This window comes from Tyto alba, unplaced genomic scaffold (assembly GCF_018691265.1).
Source record: "Tyto alba isolate M040663 unplaced genomic scaffold, T.alba_DEE_v4.0 Super-Scaffold_38, whole genome shotgun sequence".
Taxonomy (NCBI): Eukaryota; Metazoa; Chordata; class Aves; order Strigiformes; family Tytonidae; genus Tyto; species Tyto alba.
The window spans coordinates 13,673,214-13,699,906 of NW_024881313.1; the positions used below are offsets into that span (position 1 = coordinate 13,673,214).

The 26,693-nt window shown below is 35.9% G+C and overlaps 1 protein-coding gene across 4 annotated transcripts in view; it reads left to right on the top strand.

Moving 5' to 3' along the window:
• COL28A1 (collagen type XXVIII alpha 1 chain) overlaps window positions 1–26,693 on the top strand; it is a 68,821-nt gene that overhangs the window by 17,435 nt on the left and 24,693 nt on the right. For all 4 annotated transcript variants that reach the window (XM_042802149.1, XM_032991529.2, XM_032991531.2 and 1 more), the window contains exons 12-24: window positions 5,273–5,341; window positions 6,894–6,962; window positions 8,200–8,268; window positions 9,197–9,265; window positions 10,805–10,873; window positions 11,664–11,732; window positions 13,013–13,081; window positions 14,160–14,231; window positions 16,190–16,258; window positions 16,847–16,918; window positions 17,561–17,629; window positions 20,374–20,442; window positions 24,517–24,585. In XM_042802149.1, the coding sequence (XP_042658083.1) occupies window positions 5,273–5,341; window positions 6,894–6,962; window positions 8,200–8,268; window positions 9,197–9,265; window positions 10,805–10,873; window positions 11,664–11,732; window positions 13,013–13,081; window positions 14,160–14,231; window positions 16,190–16,258; window positions 16,847–16,918; window positions 17,561–17,629; window positions 20,374–20,442; window positions 24,517–24,585 (903 nt within the window). The remainder of the gene's footprint in view (window positions 1–5,272; window positions 5,342–6,893; window positions 6,963–8,199; window positions 8,269–9,196; window positions 9,266–10,804; window positions 10,874–11,663; window positions 11,733–13,012; window positions 13,082–14,159; window positions 14,232–16,189; window positions 16,259–16,846; window positions 16,919–17,560; window positions 17,630–20,373; window positions 20,443–24,516; window positions 24,586–26,693) is intronic.

Below are 26,693 nucleotides of genomic sequence, written 5' to 3' on the forward strand. Positions count from 1 at the left end.
TGTCCAGAAACATCTAATGAGAATTCCATCTCTCTCCAACAATCCCAGTAACCTGTTTTCTGTTGTTTTCATATTTAGGTTCTACATATGTCTCAACTGTGTTGCTTAATACAGTAAAATAGTATCCTAAGTGGCTGCTGCATTTACTTTTGTTGGATTTGTTTATTATCACATATATTATATGTTCTCATTAGAAGACAGTTTTGCCCTTCAATAGCAATAAAAAACAGGAAAAATGCAAATATTCTTACACAAAAGGACTTCATGCATCTTGGTTTCCTCTCTAGAAAGGAAACGGATTCACCATGATTATTCTGGAAAGCAGAATTCTAAGGGTGAATATAATGCCCTTTATTTCAGTCAAGCAAACTTCTCAGATCTAAGGCTCTTCTGCCTGCATTTTTGCAAAGCTAAAGTACTTAATTGGGGTCAACAATGTAAAATGTGTGTATCTGATTTCCCCCAGTATTCTTGATAAAAAATGAATTTTCAACATGCATGTGTCTATTAATTTATTCAAAACCGTAGGCATTATTTTGCCTGTTTTCATTAATTTATTAAAAAAATGCTTAACTAATATTTAAAAAAAAAAAAAGAAAACAAAACAACAATGTATTCTATACAATAGCGCCACTAAGGTTCCATAAGAGTGTTTATATTCAAGGTAGTTTTGTAAATGTATTTCTTAGTGAGGGGAATAATAGTGACTATTCTCAAATTTCAGTGGACGGTTTACAAACAGAATGATATGGTTACAGATTATAAATTTAGGGCATAAAATCAGAAAGTGGGCATGACCTGTGTTCCACTCATAAAGAAGTAATGAGCAGGGAGTACTTATGGTAATCATTTCACAAGTGACATTGGGTTTGTTTGTTTAAACTTTTAGACCAGCTACTAGAAAGGAAGTACACATCTCTAGAAACCGTGATGTATCCGTGGAAAGACTGAAAACAACACATTCTTTAAAGCCTCTCTGGAAAATTTTATATGCATAGTCGGATTCTGAATTAGAGCCTAAAATTGCATGAACAGCTGTGCATCCAAACTTTTAAGGAAACAGTTAAGTTTGAATGTGGGTATTAAAAGCAGTTATTCCCGTAAACATCATGGGATAATCCTGTGAAAAATCTATCATTGCGTACTTCCCTGAAAATGCATCCCAAAATGGACTGCTAAGGGACACTGCTTCTTCTCTTATGACTTAGAAATTCTTTCCTTACTTATGTGGGAAGTTACATCTTCCCCAGGAGACTGAAAAATCCAATTTCTCTGTAAAGAAGTATAGTTTCTAGTTACCTCAACTACTTTAGAAATACAGAATATATTATCTGTTGAAATATCTATATCTACTTGCACTGTTGTTGCTAATGTTAACTTTAAAGATAAAATAATTATGTTTGAAAGATTATCTTTTACCATAGCATATCATTATCACAGACTGAAATACAGAGCATTTGTGTTCCTTACAGTATGTATCTGCTTTCTTAAAAGTAAAGAAATTATTTATATTGGCACTGATTAGTACTCATAATAACATAACAAACAATTTTGGGAGGTTGGTGTAGACTGCTAAATATGTTCCAAGCTTCAAATGATAGTTTTAATATGTAAAAATATTAAATTCAGATAGAGTATAATTTTCCTACCCATTGCTCTAGCTGATACTAGATGCCACCCAAAGGAAAATCCCAGTAAGGAAAGGAAAAACAATTTGAGCAGAGTCTTAGATAAAGAAAATAGTTACAAAAAAGCTACTTTGAAAAGCAAACTTTTCCTTCTATGCATAGAGATAATGATATTATTACCAGCACTTTATGTTTTTAATAAACTCCACATTACCTCTAGCATCAAGACCATAGAAGAAAAGGCCAGGCTTAATAATAGCCATATAAAGTTTGAAATATACAGTTTTGAAAATAAATTGAATAGTTTAAGTTTCAAAGTTTGTTGCATGTTGTCTGGTAGAAGGTGGGGTTTCCTTCTCCATTAATATTCAGGCATCTTCTGCTATCATTGAGAAAGCACTGATCAGAACAAAATTTTCATACTACCCTACATATCTTTTATCATAAGGGCTGTTTACACTGCCTGCACCAGTACCTACCAGTACAGCTGCTGCAAGGCAGATTACGTGATATCAGTGATTGGAAAGAAAACTGTAATGTTTTTATCATGGTTAAAAAAAAATCTTTTGGAAAAACATTAACTTCAGTAGGACTCCCATCTGCATTCAAGGCACCACATATATTAGCATAGCTCTATCATGTGGGTGAACTTGCAAAGGAGCAAATGATTTGCGGTAGGAAGTGTCCCTCAGAGTTACTGTCCTTGGGAAGTTCTGTCAGGGGCTGTCAGAAATAGATATGAAACACAATGTCCATTTGGACAGCAGGACAAAAAATTTGGAAGACACTTTCCAAACACAACAAAGGGAGTTGGTTTATTGTTTCAGCTGAGAGATGAGCCTGTATTTATCAAAAGTCGCTTTTCAGAACGGAGCAAGTTCCTACACCATTTCAGAGGTTTAGTTTTGACAAATGGAGCCAACATGCTTAGTGGTGTCTGCTGTGCCCAGAGTAGCCTACTTACACATAGTGGTGCTGCGTGCTGCTGGATTATTATTTTTTTTAATCTGATAGATTTTTTTTTTTTTTTGCAATAGATTTTCAACTTTGCATAGCATTTGCATTCATTCTGTGGGGCATGCTAATACCTTATGACACAACAGAGATGCCAGGCTGCCCTCTTCATGAAAGAAATGAGGACAGCTTATATTTAGCATACTGCCTGACCTTACAGCAGCCTGTACCTATTTCTTTCTCACTGAGGCACCTCTTCCTTGAAGTGGGGAAGTCCATTCCTAACTAGACTGTCTCCAGGCTGTGAAGCTACATTGAGCTGTATCTGTTAATGTTGCTTGTCAAGCAGAGAGCTATTGAAGTAAGAGGTGGTGGTGAGGTAAGGGAGCCTGTAGGCTGAAAGGCAAAGCTTCTTGGGCACCAGGCTGGTGTGCTTGGCATAATGTTCTTCTAAAACTCATGGTTTGTGCATCTTCACCAGCTTTGCAAGAAGCATAACTGTGGGTAAAAGTGTCAGAATTATCATTGTCCTTGAGGGAGTGTCTATTCATGGAAATTTGCTTGCAAAACTTTCTACTGAAACCTTAATACAACAGTTTTACTTGTATAGCTCCCATGGGGATGATTTTGCCCTGGAAGCAGAGCACACCATGACCTTGGGCATATGTAACTACAACACTGTGGCTTTGCTGATACCACTCTGCCAGTGCACTTCTACATACTGATGCACAATCAGAAGCTCAGCTTCCATTGATGCTTAGATATTTGTGACCTGTTGGCACGAATGAAATTCATTAGCTTAAATTACTACCATTGGAAATTAAATGGAGACTTCTAAGTCACTAAAACTCTTCTGAAAATGTTGCTTTTACTATATATTGTTTTCTAAAGAAATAGCATAAAACATTTCCTTACAAATTTCCCCTACTTCTTGTCTAAACAGAATCAGCCCAAAAAGCCCAGAAATTCAGCTAACTGTTGATTTAAAGGACAACAGTACATATGACAGAGAGTTTGTAAAGAGAATTAAAGAGGAGACAAGTACAGTCTTTGGTTCTATTGTTCTTGGCTTTCCCTAAATTTCCTGCTGATGGGAAACACTTAATAAAAATTATTTTTGATCAACTCATTCTAAAAGGACAGCTTGTTTAATGCCAAATTAATCCCATGGAGGAAGTGGAAGTCTAGAAGATGGGCTGTTTGAGGAATTTTTGTTGTTGTTTGATAAGTTTCAAAACAAACACAGGAGTAGAAAAACAGCTATGAGCAAAAAGGTTCAAATTCTAATTGGCTTTTTATCAGTCAAATTTGGATCATTTACAATAATCTGGATACACAACTGAGTTGTGACTCTGGTCCAAAGGCTTCATGAAAATATTATTAGGAAATCCAAACAATAAGGTCTACCTAGGAATACAGTAAACTTCTTTGCTATATTCTCTGTTTTGGTAACAGCAACGTACACAGAATCCACATTAAAGCAATGTCAATGTTGCTAATACCCTGTCAGTGTACTATGTGGAAATACATGTGCTATTCTGCTGAATTATACCAGCTTCCTCTGATTTTTCTCTGCCTTTTAAGACTTATCTCCTATTGATGGTGTAGTAATTTATTAGATTATGAAGGTGTGTTATAAAATCTTGTATTTTGAATAAGCATTAAATTTCATAGCTGCTCTTCAAATTATTATATTGTCCTGTAACAGGATGAATTTAAGACTGGGCAGCAAGTTCCATTTCATTCTAGGTTTAAAGCTGAAGTAGTAGCAATCCAAGTGCATAGTTATCAGAATTTAAGCTTCAAGGATAATCTTTTTGTTTACTTTCACTGTATATTCCTATTCTTGCATTTTAGCTTCATTTGGCAGATTATAAAATGGTAGATTTCTGGAAAAATATCTGGCTTTGAAGTCAATTTCTATATTTTCATTGACCTCTCAAGTGCAAAAATTTCATTGAAAGGTTTCAGAACTCAGCATATAAAATTTCTCAGTATATACAAAATTTCAATCCCCCCAAATATGAATAACTCCTCAGAAAATCAGTGTATTTTGACAAAAAGCCTTTTTAATAGTTGCGTGGCTATGTTTGCTTTGTTAGGAACATATTAAACACATGAGAGAATAAGAAGCTGCAGTCAAACATAGCAGTAGGAATAACAGTCACCATATGCAGTTGTTGCTATGGGAGGAAACTCAAGTACAGTGTTTAAAGCATAAACACTGCTTAATTTCCAAATGCCCATCTTTCTAGCAAGAAGAAAGCTGAGGAAGCACCAAATTAGTGGATAAAGTCAGGATCAGAGATATGACAAAGAATTAATATATTTTTTATCTTTCCTGATGCGTATGAAAGAATGGCTTTATAACATTATTATCTATCCCAGCAACTTGTATGATCAGGACATTGACCCTGATTCTAATCTAAATATCTATCTTTAAGACAGGTTGCTTTTTTGGTTTTGTTTTGGTTTGGGTTTTTTTTGTTAGTTTGTTTGTTTGTTTGTTTCTTTTATGTTTTTTTTTTTTGTTGTTGTTGCTTTGGTTTTTGTTTTCTTTTTTTTTTTTTTTTTTTTTTACTTTATAAATATATTTATATAGCCCTAAATGAGGCTGTAGAAAAACACTGGCAGAATTTGGTTAAAGTTCCATTTATATGAATAGTTACCTTCCATTTTTTTTCCTTTAGGGAGAGCAAGGCCCCTTAGGTCCCTATGGTCCTCCAGGACTCCCTGGGGTGGGACAGCCAGGACCCAAGGTAACTCTCAGTAATGTCTCTTAAAGTGCTAATTGTGGGCAGTTATTTTTTGGATAAAAGTTCTCACCTGCTGTTTTATTAAACTCAAATTCTTATCATCTAAATGTAAAACTGATAAAATATTGACAAGTTTTTGTATTTGCATAGGATGGAGAAAACAGACCTGCCTTTCCAGCAACTCTTAAGTTTTTATTGTGATCCCATTGATATAATAGAAGTCAGAAATAATGCCATTTAAATGGGGGTTGGATATGTGAGATCATTCTCAAGCACTAGCAAATGCTTGCACTAATGAGTAAACTATATTTCAAGGCAAATAAATACATCTTAGTCACTGTGATACATAGTCAAGTGACAGATTTGCCTTCTTATTTCTTCACTAGTGAACAGATATTCTTATAGGTTATAAAATTCTCTCTCTCATGCAGCATTTAATTCCTCCATCTTATTTTATTGCAAAAGACTAGAAGGTATAACCCAGTCTTGCTAGGTTGGAAAAGTCATGTTTGCCTCTGCTAGCCAACCAATCCTCCTTTTGGAAAATTGGAAAAGCATCTACGTAGGAAACACTGATACTTAGTTTATGAGAGTTTTATCAGAGACCTGCAGCTCAGACTCAAACAAGAAGCCTATCTTGGGAAGAACTAGATCTCACCCTAGTTATTCTGGCTGCTAAGTCTTTGAAGTTGCTTTATACCATTATTTTCCCTATTTTTTGGAGGCAAGTGCCAGTGTCTAAAATACCTGCACTTTTTTTTTTTTGCTTTTACTGCTCTAATTTGTACATCCATTGAACTCCTGCATATTTTCTGTGCAGTGGGGCAGACCCTAGTGTGTACAGAGGGTTTGCATAGCTCAGAAACTAGTAATTTCCCATGTAAAAGGAACAACACTGAGTCATTCCAGAAGGGAAAATAGTTTATGGAGAAGGAATGTCGCTCCCAGTCTCTGTACTACTCTGGGGAGGGATAAAAATCCTCTGTGCTCTTATTCTTGAAGCACAAATTCCTCAGTAAACTGTAGGAATTGTGAAGACTATGAGACCTTATAAATAGAGGATACAGAAACTATGTCGCTCCTGGAGTTAGCATGCAATCCCATATTCTACTGAAGCAGGCTTCAATTCAAGTGCCTAGACAGCGGCTAAAGTGAAGATCCGTCACACCTGAGCATTCCTGCTTCATGGAGTTGTACTGGAACCAAATTTAGCCTGACCGCTCCCACATCCCTGTTGTCTCCCAGGTCCTGTACTTTTAAGCATTTACCCCTATGCAGAATAATAACACCTCTTTGCTGTTGGCATGAGGGCTGGAACGCGATCTGGTGCTCCAAGTGTTAATCAAAAGGTACTTTGAAATGTTTATAAATTGTTATTTGTGATTTTTTTACATCAGGAGATGTTACACGTTTGATTTCAGACCTTTCTGGTGACATCATGAAGTCTATATGTATATATAGATCTATATATACATACATCTATATGTAAATGTTATGCTTTTCAAAAGCCTAGGGTTGAATTAGAACTGAACTTTCTAATACTCTTTTTCATAAGGGTGATCAAGGTCAAGAAGGTAAAATTGGATTCCCAGGACCTCCTGGAACTGGTGAGCCAGGATTACCTGTAAGTCAGTGATATATGCATTGAAAGTAGAAATACAATAAGTCTTAGTGGATGTAATTGATTGACAGAAGCTACATTGGCTACTGATTCCATAAATCACCTTGTAACCTAGTCTGGAGCAGCAGAAGTGTGTTTAGCTATGCCAGCTGAGTATTGCAGCAGTAATTGCATGTGGCTTGCCCAGGTAGGAGAATAAAGCCATGTCCAAACAAATTTTGGGGAAATAAAAAAATTTTTTGTTCATGTGAGCAGGATTGCAGTATCTAGTTTTCAGAAGGACATGGAGTTGTATATAAATAGCTGTACCCCTACTTGTTTGAGTTGAGGGTAATCTTTAAAAATTGTCTAAAATAAAATTTTAAGATGATGAAAATCCAAGACCTGAGACATTCCTCAACTCCTGTGTGTATTTTGGATTGCATCAAAGACCCTAGATATATGCTTTTAATTATATTTTTATCTTCTGAATGACAGAACTTTAGCAAGCTTTTTGTAACTTTGAGTTAGTGCTCACTGGCTGCTTTTTCTTCATGAAACATATAAAATGTATGGTTTTCTTGTGTATTTCATTAAAAATCTCAAAGAGGTTGTTAATTAAGAAGACACAAATGTGGATGGGTATTAGATTCATCCTAATAGTGTTTTTGAAAGTCACTTTGTCGTTGTCAAAGTCTATTTTTCTCACAAAAAAATGCAGAAAATTTTTGCTTAATCAAGATCATCCTTAAAAACTCTTTATTAGATTTAAATAATGAAAGCTGAATTTTGTGAAAGAGCAGAAAGTATTACAGAAATATTTACTTCTGAACTTGTTTAAAACAAGATTGGTATTATCTAATTCTGTATGTTTAACCTGCCACTTTGTGTGAAAAAATCCTATGTTCAAATTAATGATTTTCATTATGAAAATCATGAAATTATAGGGAAGAAATTTCACAGTGGTAAATGTATTCATTATAAATTAATCTACAGGTTCATTTGAGTTTTAAGGGCATAATATTTAGACATTAATTGTGCAATTCACACCATCTCAGCATTAACTTATTCTAATCTAAATCCTTCAGTTAAGGGTTGCTACACTTCATTTTAATTGCCTGGGCTCAGCCAGCTGTTACAGAAGCATTTTCACTTACTAGGGTCATAAGAATTGCAAGTACCTATACTAGCAAGTTAGACAAAATGTCAATAAAAAATTGAATTGCTGATATAGACTGAATATATTTTTCTTTTCTTATAGGGACCACCTGGCCCTAATGGTCTGCCAGGTGAGAGAGGTCTTCCAGGAGAGGGCATTCAAGGCCAAAAGGTAGTTTTATGGAAATTATTTTTTTTTAAGATTGTGGGCCAAATTCTTAGTAATGTCTAAGTTATTTAAGATACCTATCATTTCATTGGTATAAAATGTCAGCTGATGAATCTTGGTCTTCTGAATCACTGTCCTCTCTGAATATCCCTCCAAGTTCAGAAACTCCATCAACATAATTACAAAAAAGTTGTATAATTCCTCTAACAGTAGTAAGTTATTGATTCTCTTACTTATATGTTTAATAAGATACCTTATTTTGGTAGCATTAATGAGATAAATTATCTTCTGAAAGACTACTTAGCTATTTATTTTCTGTATTGGAAGAAAACATTTAGGAGCTGTTTTCATTGTCTTACCATTTGGGGAAAATACAAGATGAATTGTATGAGTCTCTATGGACAGTTACCTCATTAAAGGTTATAGGTTAATATATGTGAACATTCCTTTCTTTAAAAATAAGTACAAACAAGCAAAGATTTATAATTTAATCACAACTGTGTTTCCCATCAAAATGTATCCCTCTTATTTAGTGGCTTCAAGATTCTCTAGAGTCTTCAACTACTCAGCAAAGATGATTTTTCTTCCTTTCATGGAAAATATGTTAGTCATGTCCTTGCACGAGGTTCTCAACTGCTCTCTGACTCCTGAACATATTTCACATTTTCAAAATGTAGTTTCTTTCTTCCTAGTATTTATTGCTCTCCTCCTTTTGAAGTCCTGTGTTCAACAACACAATATATGCCTATGAAGCATGTTATAAATTGTAACTGAATAGCTTTTCTCTAACATTGATAATTCCACTGACTATTTCTCTATTTATGAAGGAATACTTTTTTCCTCATTATCCGCATTGTGATGACCAGTTTGTCTAGGATGGTGTTCTTTATAAATTCCCAAATACAGTTAAAAAACTGTCATATATTTCTAGGGTGAAAAAGGCTCTGAAGGTGTATCTGGTCCTCCTGGACCGCCAGGTCAACAAATCAAAGGTGACAAGGTGAGACACAGAGTATTTTTCTAAATGTATCTATAGTTAATTATATTTATAGTTGAAATAATGATGAATTATTCACACAATATCACAACAATACAAAGGTATGTTTTACCTGGAATCTGAGGAACTATGCTACACCATTCCATGCAGCTCCACAGCTGAGCCTGTTAGTGTTAACTGAGAGCACTAAGGACTGTAAGCTATGCAGATGGGAGTATGAGGGAAGTAATGGACTTTTTTCTTCCTAAATTTATTTCAGAAATATTGTATTTAAAATAATTTAATTTTTATTGAAATGTTTTTAAAAATGTAAAAAACTTTTAGGTCATCTAATCTAATGGACCTGGACCAGGTAAAGGAACACTGGCTTCTGAAATTTGTTAGCTTTTTGGTGCCCAGTTCCCCAAAGAGTGATCCAGAACAATTTTAATTCCCTTGGCCTGATGAGATTCCAGCCTGTATCCTGTGCATCTCTAGAGGGTGGCTGATGCAACCTGCCCAGATGTTCTATAGAGCAGAGGCAGTCCTTCTCATGATTTAGTGCCATGGCCCTCTTCCTACTTCCTGTTGTTTTCCTTCCCTCCTGTCCCCATGACTCCTGCTCTCCTTGTTGCCCCACACTCAGCTTCAGTGAAAGGAAAGGATGGCACTCAACCAAAGTCGCTGACAGCTCAGTCAACAGGGAGTGCTTCTCAGATGTGGGAAATTTAACTTGCACTTACTCATCTCACTGTCCAGTCAAATGGCTCTCCAAAGTCTTCAGAGCAACCTAGGTGGTGTGGTGTGGTCTGATTTGGCCTGTCTGCAAGAGATATGCTTGCTGAGCACCTGCCAGACCATCTTGCTCGAGGCCTTAGTTAGAAGACGATCGGATATCTGCATAGGAGCGACTCACCTTGTTCCCTTGTCTGTATAGGAAAAACGCAGCAATGCCCAGGACAGTAAGCATTTGGGACCATTTCAGTAAATAAGTGTTTCTGACATAAGTGAAGCTAATATGGTTGCTTTTTCCTAGGAACTGGTGTCACACATCCCTCACACTTTCATAGGTCTGTACCGCTTCTAATACCCACATGACCTCCACATATTCCTCTAGTGTCATAATTCCTTCCTCCCCAAGTGCTGTACAATACCATTGCAATACCACATAACAAAGATTTGTTAGAAATACTCTCCAGCTTCTCTGTTTACACTTGGGAGTTTTTCTTCTGAGTGTTGTGCAAGAAACTGTATATTTCTGTACGAGAAAATCTTTCAAATTAATCTCAGTATGTAAAGATAAGCTATGAATCTTTCTAATAGTAAATTATAGCTGTGATCATCTGATGTTAGAAATGAAATAGTTTTTGAGTAGGAAGGGGTATTATTTTTATTAGATCAGTTGCCATAGGCAGACTTTCAGGTATTCCAAATACATTTAACTCAAAAAGAAGCATCAGACTTCAAGAAAATACAGCTTGGGGACTGTTGCTCTGTGTTAAGTATGTTAATTAGCTAGCATGGACTATTGCAATTTAGGTCTTGGAAATACTTTTTGTATAGGGTGAACAAGGCCAAGTAGGACCACAAGGCCCAGCAGGACCACCAGGAATAGGCAATCCAGGAAGCCAGGTAAGCCTATGTTTTGGATGTGTAATGACCAATGCATGTAGTTTTCGTTTTATACTTTAGCAGAGCTCAAATTTTGATGTGAAGACATTAAAAATTTCACAGTGATTTTTCATTTTTAAAAAGTGTCAAACTAGTCTTTAGGCAAAGCTTGTAAATATATACGCCCCTATAGCCCCCTCCCCTGCCGCCAAAAAACTCCACCACTCACTCAACCCAGGACAATATAAGTGATTCTAACTTATTTGAGTGGTCTTAGAATCAAGCAAACAGATATTTGGTCTAATCTGCATAATAATTTGTGAAGGAGGTGAATCAGATGCGTTGCTTGGATAATGATGTATTATAGATAAGAGTTTCACAAGGTTAGAATCTACTGCTTCTGATTTTCAAGCTCTTTGAAGCTTGAGCACAGCCTTTAGCATTTGGATACAGAAAATCTGAAACATCCCAAAAGAACTTCTGTGGGGTTTTTTTTTTTGGAAAGAAGAAAAGAGCTCATGCTTCCACTGTATTACCGCAGTGAATCAGGGCTTAGATGCGGATACTGAGACTCTTCTCATTTCTCCCTAAACAGTAGTTGTCACTACACTTGGATACATCAGTGAAATCCACGGGATAGTGAAAAAGGAAAAAAAAAAAATTGAGGTCTCAGAAGTAAGTCTGAGATCAGGCAAGCAAATAGTTTTCTTTTAAAGATAAGATCAAATCACTATTCACTGAAAGATGGAGACCTGGTGATTTTCAGATGTGGAAGAGTGTAATGCACTAACTCATTTATTTTGCTTTGTAGGGTATACAGGGGCCACAAGGAAACCCTGGGGCAAAAGGATCTAAAGGTTTTGGTCTGCCAGGTCCAAAGGTAATGATTCAGACATTTTTTTTTTAAAATAGCACCATCAAGAAACAACAAGCTGCCTGTCTTTGCCAGGTTTTTAGTGTGTGTTTGATAAGATGAAAATGCAACTCTTCATTCTGTTTAGCTCCAGCCCTTAACCTTTGTGGATGTGGATTTTAGGTTCTAAATAAACACAAACTTATCAACAAAGTATCTTTCAGACATGCTTACATCAAATGAGTTTGGTGCCACCTACACATTGTATTCAAGTAAACATTTTACCAAACAACTTAGCTGTAAACCAGTGATGGTTTTGAGGCTTAAGAATAGTCCCACCAGTCTTTCAGCCTGTCCTTCAGCCTTCCATGGTCATCGTGAGGAAGAATCAGAACCAAAGATAGAAACACTAGGAAGGAAAAAGGAGCTTATACGTACTTAGTAGCTGACACTGCACCACAGAAGGAGGGAAAGTAGGAAGAGAACAGAAAAGTGAGGTAAATGATTATTGCTGTCAGAGCCCAAGCCTCTAATGATACAGTGTCAGGTAAGGAAAAAAAGAGAATTGCTGAAATACTAAGGGGAGCAAGTGGAATGAACTGATGAACTGTAAAGCAGCAGGGTGCTTTGTAATCACCTTGATTTACAAAAGGAAGACATTAGTCACTGTAGCAAAAGGAGGGAGAAATACAATAATTTTCTTCTGGGCATTTCTTTGGCATGTAAGTAGCAGTTACAGCAGCAATGTTTAATATTAATGTAGGGAAAAATAGGTAGCTGTGAAACATGTTATATATGAGGAAAATTTCCTACTGTGAAAAGGTATTTTAAAAGTCAAAATTTGAAAAATGTAATTCTTAATTCTTTAACTGATTTAGAACTGTTTAGGAGGGAAGAATCATGAGAGTAAGACTTTCTCTTAAACAGAAGTTCTGGTTTTTCTTTATTTGGACCCCCTTTTCATTCAGTGACCAAAGAGTTTTTAATATAGTGGTATAAAGTAAAAAATAAAATGCATTAAAACAAAAAGGAGAATATTAGACACAGACTTTCTGCCCACTGCAAGGTTAAATAAAATACATGCAGTCCTGCAAGTTACTGGGGTTTTTACAGAATAGAAATTTCCAGTTGAAAACTACTTGGCTGGAAACTTGACCATTTAGAATCATAGAATCATAGAATATCTGAAGTTGGAAGGGACCCATAAGGATCATCAAGTCCACTTCTATGTGTAAAGCAGTTAGTGAAATAGTGCAAGTAGTGAATGAAACTAGATTGTTCTGTTAAATAAGACTTTTTGTTACTAGGGCCAACCAGGTGAACCGGGACAAAAAGGAGAACCAGGACTTCCAGGAATTGGCGTACGAGGACTTAAAGTGAGCCTATTTTTATTTTTAACTGCTCCTTACAGGGTCTTCTAATTCTTTCACTAGTTGATGATAAACTAAGTAGAAGATTTTTTGGTATAAATTGACTGTTATTAAAATAAGAAGCAATTTCAGTGACAGATATTCACTTAACTTCACATTTCTAGCTTTTAAACTTAGAATGCTGCACTAGAACTCCCACCCTTTCTCCTGAAATCATTACTGCAGCTATAACTGGAACAGAGTTTTCCCCCATCTTTTCTAAGCTAGTGAGGTATTTCTAAGGCCTGTTAGAAACGTTACTACCTCTGTTCCTCTGCAATGATTTGAAAAAAAAAAAGTCTATGTGACAGCAGTGGTCATACTGCCTACATGTTAGAAGAGTTGTTAAACACTTAAGATTTTACTTCAGCTGACATTTTGAAGACTGTGTACCATGTCCTTAATGATTTAAGTAGGACTTCCAAAATCTTGGATAAGATGACATAGACATCTTGTTTTTGGTGATTTTTCCAAGGACCATGGAAGAAGTGCTTTGCAGGACTAGTTCCTAATTAAGGAATTATTATTATTATTTCTATAATAGGAATTATTCCTATTACACTTTCAACTATTTGTGGCAAGTCTTAAAAGTAATGTCTAGACCAGTTTGTACAACCAGCAAAGTGTTAGTCTCCAATCAACAGCTCTATTCAGGCATTTTTTGGCTGTCTATTCCTTAAGTCCCAGATGTTTGACTTTCCAAGTAAATTGCATTTGTATCATACTGTTCTTGTGCACAGAATAACAAACAGCATTCAATCTTGTTTTTACTCATTGAACAAATGTAAATTTATTTAATACAAAACCGAGATTTAACAAGTAGGTGGGGACCTTGGAAAGAAACTTAAAATACTTACTTTGGATTGTATGAGTAGAAAAAATTACTGGCTCTATAGAATATTTAACTTGCTGGGAATAATGACCTTTATTTGAGCAAAAATATTACCTACTAATATTTTAACACACTGTTCACACTGTTAGATCCATTTTACAGAATAATGAATTTACTGAAGGATGCAGATATAATTATTTATTCTTTTTTAAGGGAGATGTAGGTCTGTCAGGACTCCCAGGAGAGAAAGGCGTGCAGGGAGATCCTGGGAAGTCAGGGAAAAAGGTAAGGAAATACCGCATGTAAAAGGTGTAAGTGAAAGAACAAACCATCGTTTGCAGGTATGCAATGTCAAGGAGTTCATCCTGGAGGAGGGCATGTGCCAATAATTTTGCCAGGGAAAAGGGACTAGACGAGTTGAGATGTTTCCAACAAACTTTACTGAGGGTGGCTACCATCTGAATCTGCAACTGATTTAGCTGCTCTGCCTTTTGTGGGCTATTGGCTACTGTTAAATTTCACAATCTTTTTGGAGAACAGATAGCTTGTGTCTTTAGCCTGTTCCTTACAACTTGTTCAGACTTTTCCTGACACCAACAACTCATGCTCAAACTGATGTGACTTAGGGCATCTAGCAGCTGTGGCTGAAACCTGACAGCCTGGTTTGGAAACTGTCACAAACAGCTGAAACCAGGGCTGCTTGTTTCCAAGGGAAATTCTGAGATTTTAAGAGAAATTCTGCCACATTGGTAAAAAGAAGCATAAATTCAAAGGAAGGGAATTTAGAGGGGTGCAAAGCAGAGTGACCAAAATAGTCAATTTAGAGTAAGTTAATTAGAGACTTTTAATTTTACTCCTTCCAAATAGAATGAACTTCTGAGTGAGCAAAACTCAGTGCTTGGGCTGATTGTTGAATTGCTGCTGAGAATCCAGGTGCCTCCAAACTGCTGCTGTGCAGCTCTTAAATGAGGGCAGCAACTGGCCAACATGTAGAATTGATGAACTGAACATGATTCAGAGTAAGAAAATCAGCTTTTTTTGACTTCAGGTCTTTAATCAGAAAATATCTGAGTAGCTGTAATAAACATCTATTAAGAATGCAGCTTCACATTTTTTTCATCTACAAGGGCAGTGCAAGTGCCAGTTTGACAAGCTTCAGCCTGAGGTAGTAAGCCTTCCACTGTGGAAAAATATGTAGCTTTTTTGTTGCTACTGAAATACTTTTTAAAAATTTGAAATTGCCTGCTGTATAGGTGCTCAAAAAGGAAGATCACAGTGTATCAGAAGTGAAACATCAAAATTAAGAGTAAATGTTCGGTTAAAGTTACAGGTGGCTTCTGTATTTGGTAATGCTGTTTTTTTTTTTTTTTTCTCTTGCATATTGCCTTTATTCTGATGATCAGCTTGGTGCTGTCACTTTCACTGTTGTAAATCATTATCAGTGAAAACATTAGTACTGATCTTGAATACATGAATACCTTGGGTATTCAGCACAGTGCAAAGAACAGCTTGATGCCTGCAGTGAGTAGCGTGGTGATGCTACAGCACTTTTTTGCAGGTGTTAAGCTGTCTCACAGAAGCAGAATCCAGACTGATGCCTATCAATAGGAGGCTCTGTAATGCCACTTCCATCAACAGATCAAATCAGAAATGGATTTTTGAACTTCATTTTAATCTACTTTTCACTTTCTGAATTACCTACAAGCATTCTGATATACTAATCTGATTTACATTACCCGTAAATATTTTGTAGCTAATGTTCCTTAATAGAATGTTTTATGTGTATTATTTGTGAATTATTTGAAGTAATGTTTCTGGCAAATATTTGCGGCCTAGTTTGGCCTTTGGCTACAGAGTTGCCTAAAATTACTGCTTCTTAGAAGTTGTTTTTTTCTTAGAATTGGTCAACCAAGACCTTTTCTGATAACTTTGCAAGCATTTCTCTTCCTCATATGAGTATCACATGCAATTCTTCCTACAAAAGATTGATGCAATTGCAAATGGCACTATTACAAATGTCTGTGAAAATAAGGAATATGAATATGAATAAGGAATATGATGCTAGATGAATGCTAGATTCAGCTTAAGAAGACTGAATACTTTTTTTTGTTCAGAAAAAAACCCAAACAGATATTTACTGACATTTTGGGGAATAGTGTTTTTGCAAGCATTGTTTTTCATTAGTCTGTTGATTCAATAAAGTTAGCTACATGAAAATTAATTAACCATCTAATCTCTGTTAGGGGGAAAAGGGAGATCAAGGTCCAAGAGGCCCAGAAGGACCCCCTGGCAAAGGAGATGTAGGCCAGAAGGTATGGCTTGACATGCACACTGGAGAAATATTCCAAACTTGTACTACAAAATGCCTATTTTATAACTGTTCCGATTCTGACCTATTTTTTCACTCATTATATCTTAGGAAGCAACTATATTTTAACTGATGATTTAAAAGGATTTTAGAGAGAGCGTTGTGTTCATACCCTGAATAAGTGCAGCAAAATCACACTACAAACATAGATCCTAAAGTTAATTGGACAGCAGAGATTTCCTAAAAATTCAGTAGAGATTTTATTGAAGTTAGGAGGAGGCAAATTATCTCAGTATGCTGATATGGAGAGAGAAGGAGCTAAGAGAAATTAGGTGACTAGTTAGATATCTAAATATGAACTTAAATGCCTGGAAAGATATATTAGTAGACAGACAGCTTTTATCTCCCAGCTGGTTAAATTTAGGACATTTGGGGGAGATTCTAGAACTGAGTGGGATTTCAGCTGGAGTAGAGCATCTAAATACCTTTCTAATTATGGGCATCATTATTGTTGTGGTTTTGGTTATTTGTGTATCTCCCAGTTGTGAATGAATCTTTGCCATGATTGAAAAAAAAGGTTTGTTTTCATCAGGGTGACCCTGGAGAAAAAGGATCCCAAGGACTGATTGGTTACAAAGGAGTACAAGGCCCAGCTGGGCCAAAAGTAAGCTTGTTCCTCCAGTGTAACTCTTCACTTTGTATTTTATAAAAGAATCTATGGAATTTACGTAATGTACAAATTTCTCAAGCATCTGATGCTTGGAGATTTAGTAGAACAGAGGAAAAGCAGAAATATTTCCATCCTCTGTCCAGAAGGACACAGAAGTCCCAAGGAGATGAAGAATAGGTAAACATATAAATACAGACATTATAGTTATGCATGATCACTGAGACAGTAAATTAAGGTTGCCCAAGTGATTCTAACCATAAGCATTTAGAAAATTTTTACTTTGAAACATTAAAGTTCTATTATAATGTTTTGTCAGTAAGTGTCACTTTGTATGATAAGGAAAGTGAAATAATACAAGTGTTCTGGTTGTTCCATTGGCTTTGTTAGGTGGACACAAAAAATAAAGTTAAAAAAGCAAACACACGGTTCAACCAATAAATGTTTAAAACATGAAACTTGGACCAGCTTTCATAAGAACAATAAATTGATTTATGGTTTTTCCCAAATACTGTCTATTTTGTAGATAGATCTATATTGTAGATATCTTTATAATATAAAGTGTTGAAAAAACCTTTTTGCTACTTGTGCAGAAAAGGAAACTGTCTGTTTAAATCTGATAATACCATTTTGTAATAGGGTGAACCAGGAGAGAGAGGACCACCTGGTGTCACTGGATCATCTATTCAGGGACCTGCTGGGCCAAAGGTGATTATCTGATATGTGTTTTCTGGAGATCAGAGATTGGAAAATTTGTAGTGCACATTTCTGTCAAAATCAAAAGACCGTAAGTTAAAGAAAATAAAATTCTGTGTTGTAGTAACAAAGATGACTGAATTTTAGAAATAAGGACCAAAAAGTACTAAAAATTAACAGGGTGTTTGGGGGCCCTTTAACAGGGTGCTGATCTTCGTACACGTTATTGACTCCTGAAGCCACTTGTTAAAAAAAATATCCTTATTACATTTCTGTTGTTTTGCCCCCTCCTGTGAAATTAAGCCTTTGAAATTTGTTGGTTTGGGGATTTTTTGTTTTGTTTTGGTTTGTTTTTTTTTAATTTACTACGCATTTTGTTTCTTAGACTAAAGGTTTCCTGAATGTGGCAGTAAATCCCTGCAGGAATGTGTCTATGTATAGTTCTAGGGAGTTATATGCTGAACTAGATGATTTTTTGAAGATTAGTGTTTGTATGTCACTTCCAAGTGAGCAGCTGGTCTGTAGATACTACTTAAAATAGTCATATCCGAGATCTAAAGCTACATCCACTTCATTTTCTCTATGGGGAAAACGTAACTGAAATGAGTGGGACTTGTCTTGCTGAGTAAAATAAGCGGATTCAGCAACAGTAAAGCTAACTTTGAAGGTTTTAAAAACATTTGAAAATTCACTACCTCCCCATTTTTATTTTAAGAATAAAATAGTTGCTTTTTTTTTATAATATCAGTTAATTTCAATCAGTTTACTGATTAATCACTTCAATTTATGCTTCTCAGCTTCGGTGATAGTTTTTAGGGTAGAGAAGTCACTAATGTACATCCTACTGCTCTGAAGTAATTTCATCCCCATTTTTTTTCTTCCTTAAAAATGTATGTGCATCCACACACAAGCATGTGTAGGTATTGTACATGCAATATACTCTTCAGCCTGGCAACAGGACATCACAGAGGGCTAAGATGTGGTTTGGACTTGTTTATGCATGGAGGAGGAAGGAAGAAGGGAACACAAGATACTCAGGGTACACCTGGAATAAAATTGCAACCACAGAGAGGAAAGAAAGGAGAGGATTGTGGGGTGTTCATATGTCTTATATTTGTTTAAAACCATAATAAAGTGTCAGGAAAATACAAGTGGCATGCTATAAGACACAACTTGTACGAAGACAGGTTTCACTATGCTGGTGTCCCTTCTTCACATTTTCCTGCTTATTGTGACATTTTTGAATAGACCAGTGAGTCAAGGTTGTTTATTGATAAAATTAATGCTGAAAAATAAGAATTTTATAGATTTTATTGCCTTTTTCACTATGATTTTATTCTTTTCAGTACTGCTCATACCACTTTCATAGCAGACTGGCCACAAATCAAAATCCACTGGAGTCTGTAGGAGTTTTTGCAAACTCTTTATTAAATTTTAAATCAGGGCTTTTATGTGCAGCGGCTAATAAAACAATTTGTATTATATTTTAGAAAATATACAAAACTTTGTCTCTTTAGCTCCATAATAATTTCTTCGTTTGAATAAATATCTGCTGTTTCGGACAATTGCTCAATAATGTAACAGGCTGCACAAGTTCTCTCTCCACTGTGGAAAGTAGAATGCTTACTAGTAATTTTGTTCTTGAAACATCCTGGTATCTGCAGCAGTGAAGCCATATGTTATAAATTTCTAATGTGGGGAATCTGCATGTGTTTCAAATCTGTGAGTTATCATGGTCTGAGGTCTTTTTAGTACATCGCTAAGTATTTGATGTAGTAGTGGGTGATTGCTAAAGGTCTTAACTCCTGGACAGCCGTGGTTGTATCCACTGGAAATGTATTTATTTTAAGCTGCACCCACGTTTGGGGACTAGAGTTTTATTTCCCTTGACAACCATTATGCTGTTACTAATATGGAGACAGTAACATTAGATAGCTGTTTTTTCTCATATTCCTTTCTCATGGTTGCAGCTGCTTGGTGGTTGTGATAGAATATTTGGTCTGCATTCCCTAGTGAATGTTTCCTGAAATATTGCCTATCCTTCTCACTAATGTTAAAAATTGCAAAAGTTACACTGAAAATTGAAATTTTCTTTTTAAGATCCTTAATGTAAAGTAAAACATCTGTTGCCATAGATTAAACTCTATAAGGAGCCAGATTTTTCTCTGTGAAGGGATAACATGAGGAACTTGAATTCTAAGTCTGATTGCTTTCCAGGAAAACCACGGACAGAACTAAGATTACCAAACAGTTGTACTGAGTAATATTCGAGGAAAAATTCAAGTTTCTTTCTGGGTCTTCAGACTGTTAAACTTGCAGTTTTGAAGCCTTTGCACCTGTAGCCTTTCTAAACATACTCTGTGTCAGCACTTAGAATTTCTTTGCTGTTCTCTATGTGCTCTGGCAGAAATAAGGTTATGCAGCCTTGCTTGTGTGAGCAAAAACAGGCAGAAGGCACGGGTGAATATGACCACTGAAGATGAATTACAATACACAGCCTTCAGTTGAAAACTAAAACTGTCAAGTTATTCATCAAGGCAGAACAAACTCCTTGACACAGTTGTGGAGGAGCAAAAGTATAAGAAAGGTCAGAATCAAGGTAGCAAAATCTTCCTCTAGAAATAATGATTTCCTAGTACCTAGCTCAATAATTGTCACTGTCAGAAATAATTGAGTACTTGTTCTTTTCTGTAAAACTTTGGAAATTAAAACTGGAAATAATGAATATGGTTTTGGATTTGTTTCTTTTTCAATAGGGGGATCCAGGACCCAAGGGACCACCAGGAGATGATGGGCTTCCTGGAAATTCAATAATGGGACCAATGGTAGGAGTTTTTAGACAAAAGATGGTAAACAAAGAAACATGAAACATATGCAAAACTCTTGTAAAAATTTTGAAACCACTTGAACAACTTTTTCAGAAAAGTAGCTGACCAGTTCTTTAACTTTTCCATCATTCCAGGTTAATTCTATTTTTAAAAATAAACTTACTGTCTTTTCAAAGAAGAAACACAAAATAGATTAAATAACTAGTCCAGCATACCTCACCCTGCAAAATTCCCTCAGGAAGTCTTAATTAGAAAGGTAGCTCTTCAAATTAATCTTCACCTGTCATTATCTCATGTGGTCTTTTATACCTCTGTATGGGCAATATGCTCTTTACCGAGTATAAACTGAGAGGTATTAGTTATTTTAACAGTGGTGTTTCAGTTATTACCAACCTTGCACATTCAAAAACATAAGTAAGACCCAAAATAAAGAATTCAAAAAATAGATCTTTTGGAAGTACTTATTTGCATGTAGGTTATGGAATAGGATTTACTTGGTTATATTCTTTACATTTTTAACTTCAACATCAAGTCTGTAGTGGGATTGTTTTGCTCACTGTTTGAGCCTTTAGTGGCTAGCTGGCCAGATCAACACACAAGTGAAAGACCAGAGACCTTTTCAAAGAACAGTTCTATCTGTCCTGTTTCTTAAGTGGCTATAGTGGTTCAGGATGACTGCTAGCTACATAAAGTTATGATTCCTTTTTCTCATTGCATAATGCATTACAGTTATTAGCATGGAATTTTGTCTCGTATTTTATCACCGAATTACTCAAACTTTTAAGTAGGGTTTTTCCTCAGCAACTTGAAGTTGCTTTTCATTTAACTAATCAGAATAATATGGCATCATTAGAAAACAGTGCCACTCACCTTTCTACATTATTTAAGAGAAAACTGAAAAGTGCAGTCCCTAGAACAGGTCTCATGTCCTCTACTGAAAAAAATGGATATATTTCCTTTTACTTTGCAGCTTTCACATCCTCCCCTCTAACACATTTTATAATTTCATATTGTACTGCTATCAGTCATGATCTGTGTTGAAACTTTCTATAAACCTTCTGCCACTTGTCATAAGAGAATAGCTCAGAAAGACTTCCTTCAGTGTTTGGGAAAAGTACCATTCTTGTGATGTCCTTTGAAGACTGAAATCAGAAACCATCTTAGTAAACCTTTTTTATTCACATTTACCATGTCTGCACATAAAATGTTCTGCTCAATTCTACAGTTTCACTTCTTGGGAGTAGAATTGATAGACCCAAATTCAGAGACCAATTAGTTTATGTGTACCTAACACAATGTAGTTCAAAAGAAATCAACTTAATGCAGTAACTTTTGTATGCTAACATCTTAGGAATACCAATAATGCTTTACTTCTAGTTTGACAGATTTCCACCACTACACCAGAGGATGCTGGATAGCACATTGATCCACATGCATTCAGTAGCTTGTATTTTTGAATTTTCAAAAATTCTAAATTTGTTTACTTCATCTGTAATCTAGAATGCTACTTCACTCTGTTTTTCATATAAAAAGAAGAGATAAACATGACTTAGTTGTCCAGTACTTAATCATTTAGGTTTTGATTATGGCAGTTGGTTTTTTTCTTAACAATAACCATGGACACAAGATTTATGTTTATATTCTGTTATATATTCTATACTATCTTTTTTGTTTGTGTTTGTTTGTTTGAAAGAGTGTAGAAGCAACTATCTATATATAATTGCTTCAGAAAATTACTTTAAAACATGCCCTGGAAAAGTTGACAAAGTAGATTAATTCAGCATGCCATCTGTGACATAAATGGCACTTGCCTTGCTGCCAGTGCACTGACTTAGAGTGCGTTATTGTGACTGTCTTTTCCAGACTCCGCAAATTTGTGGAAAGCAGTAATCACAGAACTGCTCCTGGGCCATGTCTTGTGTATTTTCAATGCAGCTATTAAAAAAATGAAATAATCTGGCCTAGAGGCCTGTTTCTTACAACAAATTTGGCCAAAGATTTTACTTCAGTAGATTTATAGCTATGATACTAATGACAAAACCAGCCACTTGACAAAATCCCAATTCTTACAGAAGAGAATGTGTTAACGTGTATTTGATATTTACAATCATCTGCTAAAATTGAATTAAAACATCTGTTTGTCTGGTTCTTACTGTAGTGAAATCAGAAGTAAAAATAGAGATGAACTCATGATCCATGATTTTCTTGTTAAAAAAAAAAAAATGTTATTAAACATTTCAGAAACATTTCTCATTTTATCCACAATTTTAAAACTATGGATATTAACAATGAGGAAGAGGTAAAACTGGCTTTCCACTAAAAGGCTATTTATGAACTAGAAGCACACTCATTGGTTAAATTTTCACAGAACTGAATCAGAATTCCATTCTTTGAAACACAAAGAAACATCTTCCAGGACGGATGCTGGTCAGATTGTGTTTAAAGTCTTCTGGTGAAACTATTCCTTTGGACTGGAGAATATGAGCGATTCATACAGGAGTCACCTACCACATACCATTTTGTTTAAGTATAAAACATGCTTGCATCCCTACCTGAAATTCCATCTTAAAGTGGTTTCAGGGTTTCATCTTAACCAGAACATTGGGTCTGCCTTGCCTTTCTTCATTCACTTACAACCTAAGCTTGTGATATATATCTTTAGGAGAGACAAAGCAGCTCTTTCATCTTTCCTTGATGGGGCTAACTTGGTTAAGAAGAGCTGATTGCGTATGTCTATGGTAGAGATGTTCATGGGAAGGGAAATTTGGACCTGAAGCCTGTTTTTGTTGGATATCTAACTAGAATATGAGTCAGTTTGCTCTCCAGTCAGGGACACTGTATTCAGACAGACCAGCCGCTAAGATCCGAGCTGCTATCAGGACTCCATTTATGGTTTCTTGAAGCATTATGTTATTGCAGAAATCTCCAAGCACAATGCACTGATGAAACAGCACTTTTAAGTAATTTTAATTTTTTTTGTAGCTAATAATTTTTAATGGAATAGACAGAGAAATATTTGCTATTTGTATGTAATTATTCTTCAGGATATGTAACTTGTATGTATATTAACAACTGACCTCCAACACTCTACAGGAGAGTCCATTTACATTTCTTGGTTCTGTAGGACTGAGTGAATAGTGTACACTTCTCCCTGTATGACCATATACATACCATGCTTAGAATTGGGGTGGATGTGTGACCTACAAGTACCAGTAAGGATTTCCAATTGGTGTTGCTGTCATGTCAACGTCTACAGTACAGACTTCCAGTGTATCTTGAGGGATACCTTAAAGTAATATGTTTTCTTTCTTGGTTCTGTGAAGAACAGTCTATTGCAAGCTCAGTTAATTTTCTCATTTAATGTCAGGAAAGTGATCACTGGAATGAGGGAAGAGGAAAAGATTGCTATTTGCTTCTCTTCTGGTCATGAAAGGAGGCATTGAGGTTTTGCAAATGCACAAATCTTTAGTGAGAGTCTGTGGAAGAGCCAACAGAAGGAGAGACTGTCTCCTGATACAGAGCATTTTAGGCTAAATTAAGAGAAATTATATATTTCTTTTAACCAGCTCTATCTATTTCTTTTATTTCTTTCTGTTGTAGAATGCAGTTTTGCTTTACTGTATGAGAGAACCAATGTGATTACCTGGAAGCACAAAATGTGCAACATATAATAAGCTGGAATATTACATTTCAGTATTGTTAATTTGTTCAAATGTCAGGACTTACCACCAAAGTCATAAAAGTTTAATTTTTTAGAAATAAATTTAACTTTGTATTGGATGAAGATAAAGTCAATGTTCTGAAGATTTCTCTCTGCAACTACAAATCTAGAAATTAATAATTTCCTAATGAGAACTCCTATTCTTCTGGAATCTTAATTTGATCAACTGAAGCGACAATAAAAAAATCACAAAAATTTCTGGGCTTTGCAAACAAATTGCAAGTGCTGGTAACTGCTATTCTGTACTTCCAAAAGGATATTAAATAGTTTCATTACTTATTTGTTAATATTTGTTACATCATGATGATGCAGTTACTGGCACGATGCCTGACATACTATTTTGTATTTAGGGTATCCGGGGACTGCCTGGACTACCTGGACCCCGCGGAGAAAAAGGTGATGGCCACAAAGGTGAAGCTGTAAGTGCAATTTTAATTCTATACATTGTGCTCTATTAAAAAAAAAAAAATACTGTATGATAACTCAATATTTAGTTACTTAAATAAGTTCAATTAATATTCTCTTCCATCCTTTAGCTAATTTAAATATTTCATATATATCTTGAAGTCCTTTCCTGTCCTAGATACAATGCCAGTTCTACAGGCAGTTGAAACCAGGTATAAACTGTTCTCATTTCAGCATCATGAAAGAGATACCATGTAATTCCATAAAAATATTCATGGCTGCTCATACATGTTTAATATTATCACTGCTCTGAATTATTTTCTTCCCCTCCTTCCCTCCCTGCCGTTTCTTTACTGTTCTTTGCTCAAGATCGCTAATAACATCTGCTTGGCCAAATCTTGCAGGCCTTCATTTCCTTGGTTTTTCAGCTGCTTTTCATACTGGGGGGGTTAAGTCCTCTTTTTTGAAGATTTTCTTCCCCTTTGCTTTTCTGATGGTTAGCTCCAGAGGGAGTTAATGCCTGAATATTCCAGCCAGCACATTCCATTACAAAGGCATATCATCCTAAATTTCAGTCATCCAAAGCCACACAGACATGTTTGACCAACCTTTCACTAAAAAGTGAAAATAGTGTTGCCATCCTTCAACCGCCACATGTCAAACTTCCATTAGCACTCTTTTCTTTATATCTGTAATCCAGCTTTATTTCAAACTACAAGCACAAAGGCACTCCCAAAAACACTGAGGTGAGACCGGAGTGCTTCCAAATAAGTCACAGCTCAGCTCTAATTTCCTATCATTCAAAACAATTCTGAGAAGATCCTTTGGGATCAGAATTAGTTCAGAGGGCATTCACTCCGATTTCCTGGTGTAGTGCCACGTACCTGACACATTTCACAGCACAAAGTGACACTAGACCAGCTCAAGACTCCTTGGAGGATCAAGGACTGCCAGTAATGGACCCAGACCCATTAAACAGAGGACATGCATACAAATGAAAAAACCTAATAAATACAATTAAAATAATAAATAATAATAATAAATAAATAAATAATAAGGATAATAAATAAAAATGAAAAGCAAATGCAAAGGCAGTCATGAAGAAGGCAGTGATGCAAATAGATGACTGTTGAACTTTTAGTAGGCCTTAAAATGCCTTATAGGAACAGAAGTTTTATGTACTATCTGAAAAAGAAGTACTGGTAGACACAGAATAAAAGAGGTCAATGAGAAGCTGAAAACTTTTCATTTCTAATTAATCAAATAATTCAAGAGAAGCCTGATTTGGTAAACATTGAATAATAAAACTATACAAATGCTGGTGTAGTGTGCCCAGTCACAGGATGACAAACTTATATGCGCTTCCTACATTTCTAGTAGTGACCACACAATTAAAAAAAAAAAAAAAAAAGAGCTTTGCTCTGCAGTAGTATTCCTGAAATCATGTCTATTCTAAGATTCCCGTCTGCAACTGCCATAAGAGTCATGCTTCTCTGCAGCAGAGCCTCGGGCTTCAGTAGAAGCTGGTTGCGTTTCTCCCTACCACACAAATACATGTCCTTGAGATGTGTGAAGGTTCTGTTGTGCTGTAAGGATGCATCTTTCACCTTCTTGGGACACCTTTCCATGCTGCATGATCTGGAAAGACCAACTTCATAAACCACTGGCAGACATGGACAATATTTATGTAGCTCTGCAGCATGATGGGGCAAGGACATCTGCCCTATGAATGCTGGAAGGGAGTCTAGGGATGCCTCCAACATCGTGAAGGGCAGCTGAGGCAACTGTGACGGATTGAGCGAAGAGTTCAGGAGAGCAGGCTATCAAACACAAATACACCAAAATACGTCAGGGTTACCCAACCCCCAAGTTTAGATGGGTCATCTCTAGTATCCCAGGTGTGTAATGTCTGCGGTGTATAAATCATGGAGCAATATCTGCTTTCTCACTGGTTCTCTGAGCTGAAAACAACTGCAGTGCTCCACTCTTTCCACAGTTTTCCACTGGAGACTGAGGATGACTGTTGCTCAGTACACACTGGAAATGTGAAGAATTTGGCAAAATACAGCAAAACCAAGCAGATTAGTAACTATTGCTGAAATTCTCTTTTTCGTTGAAGAAC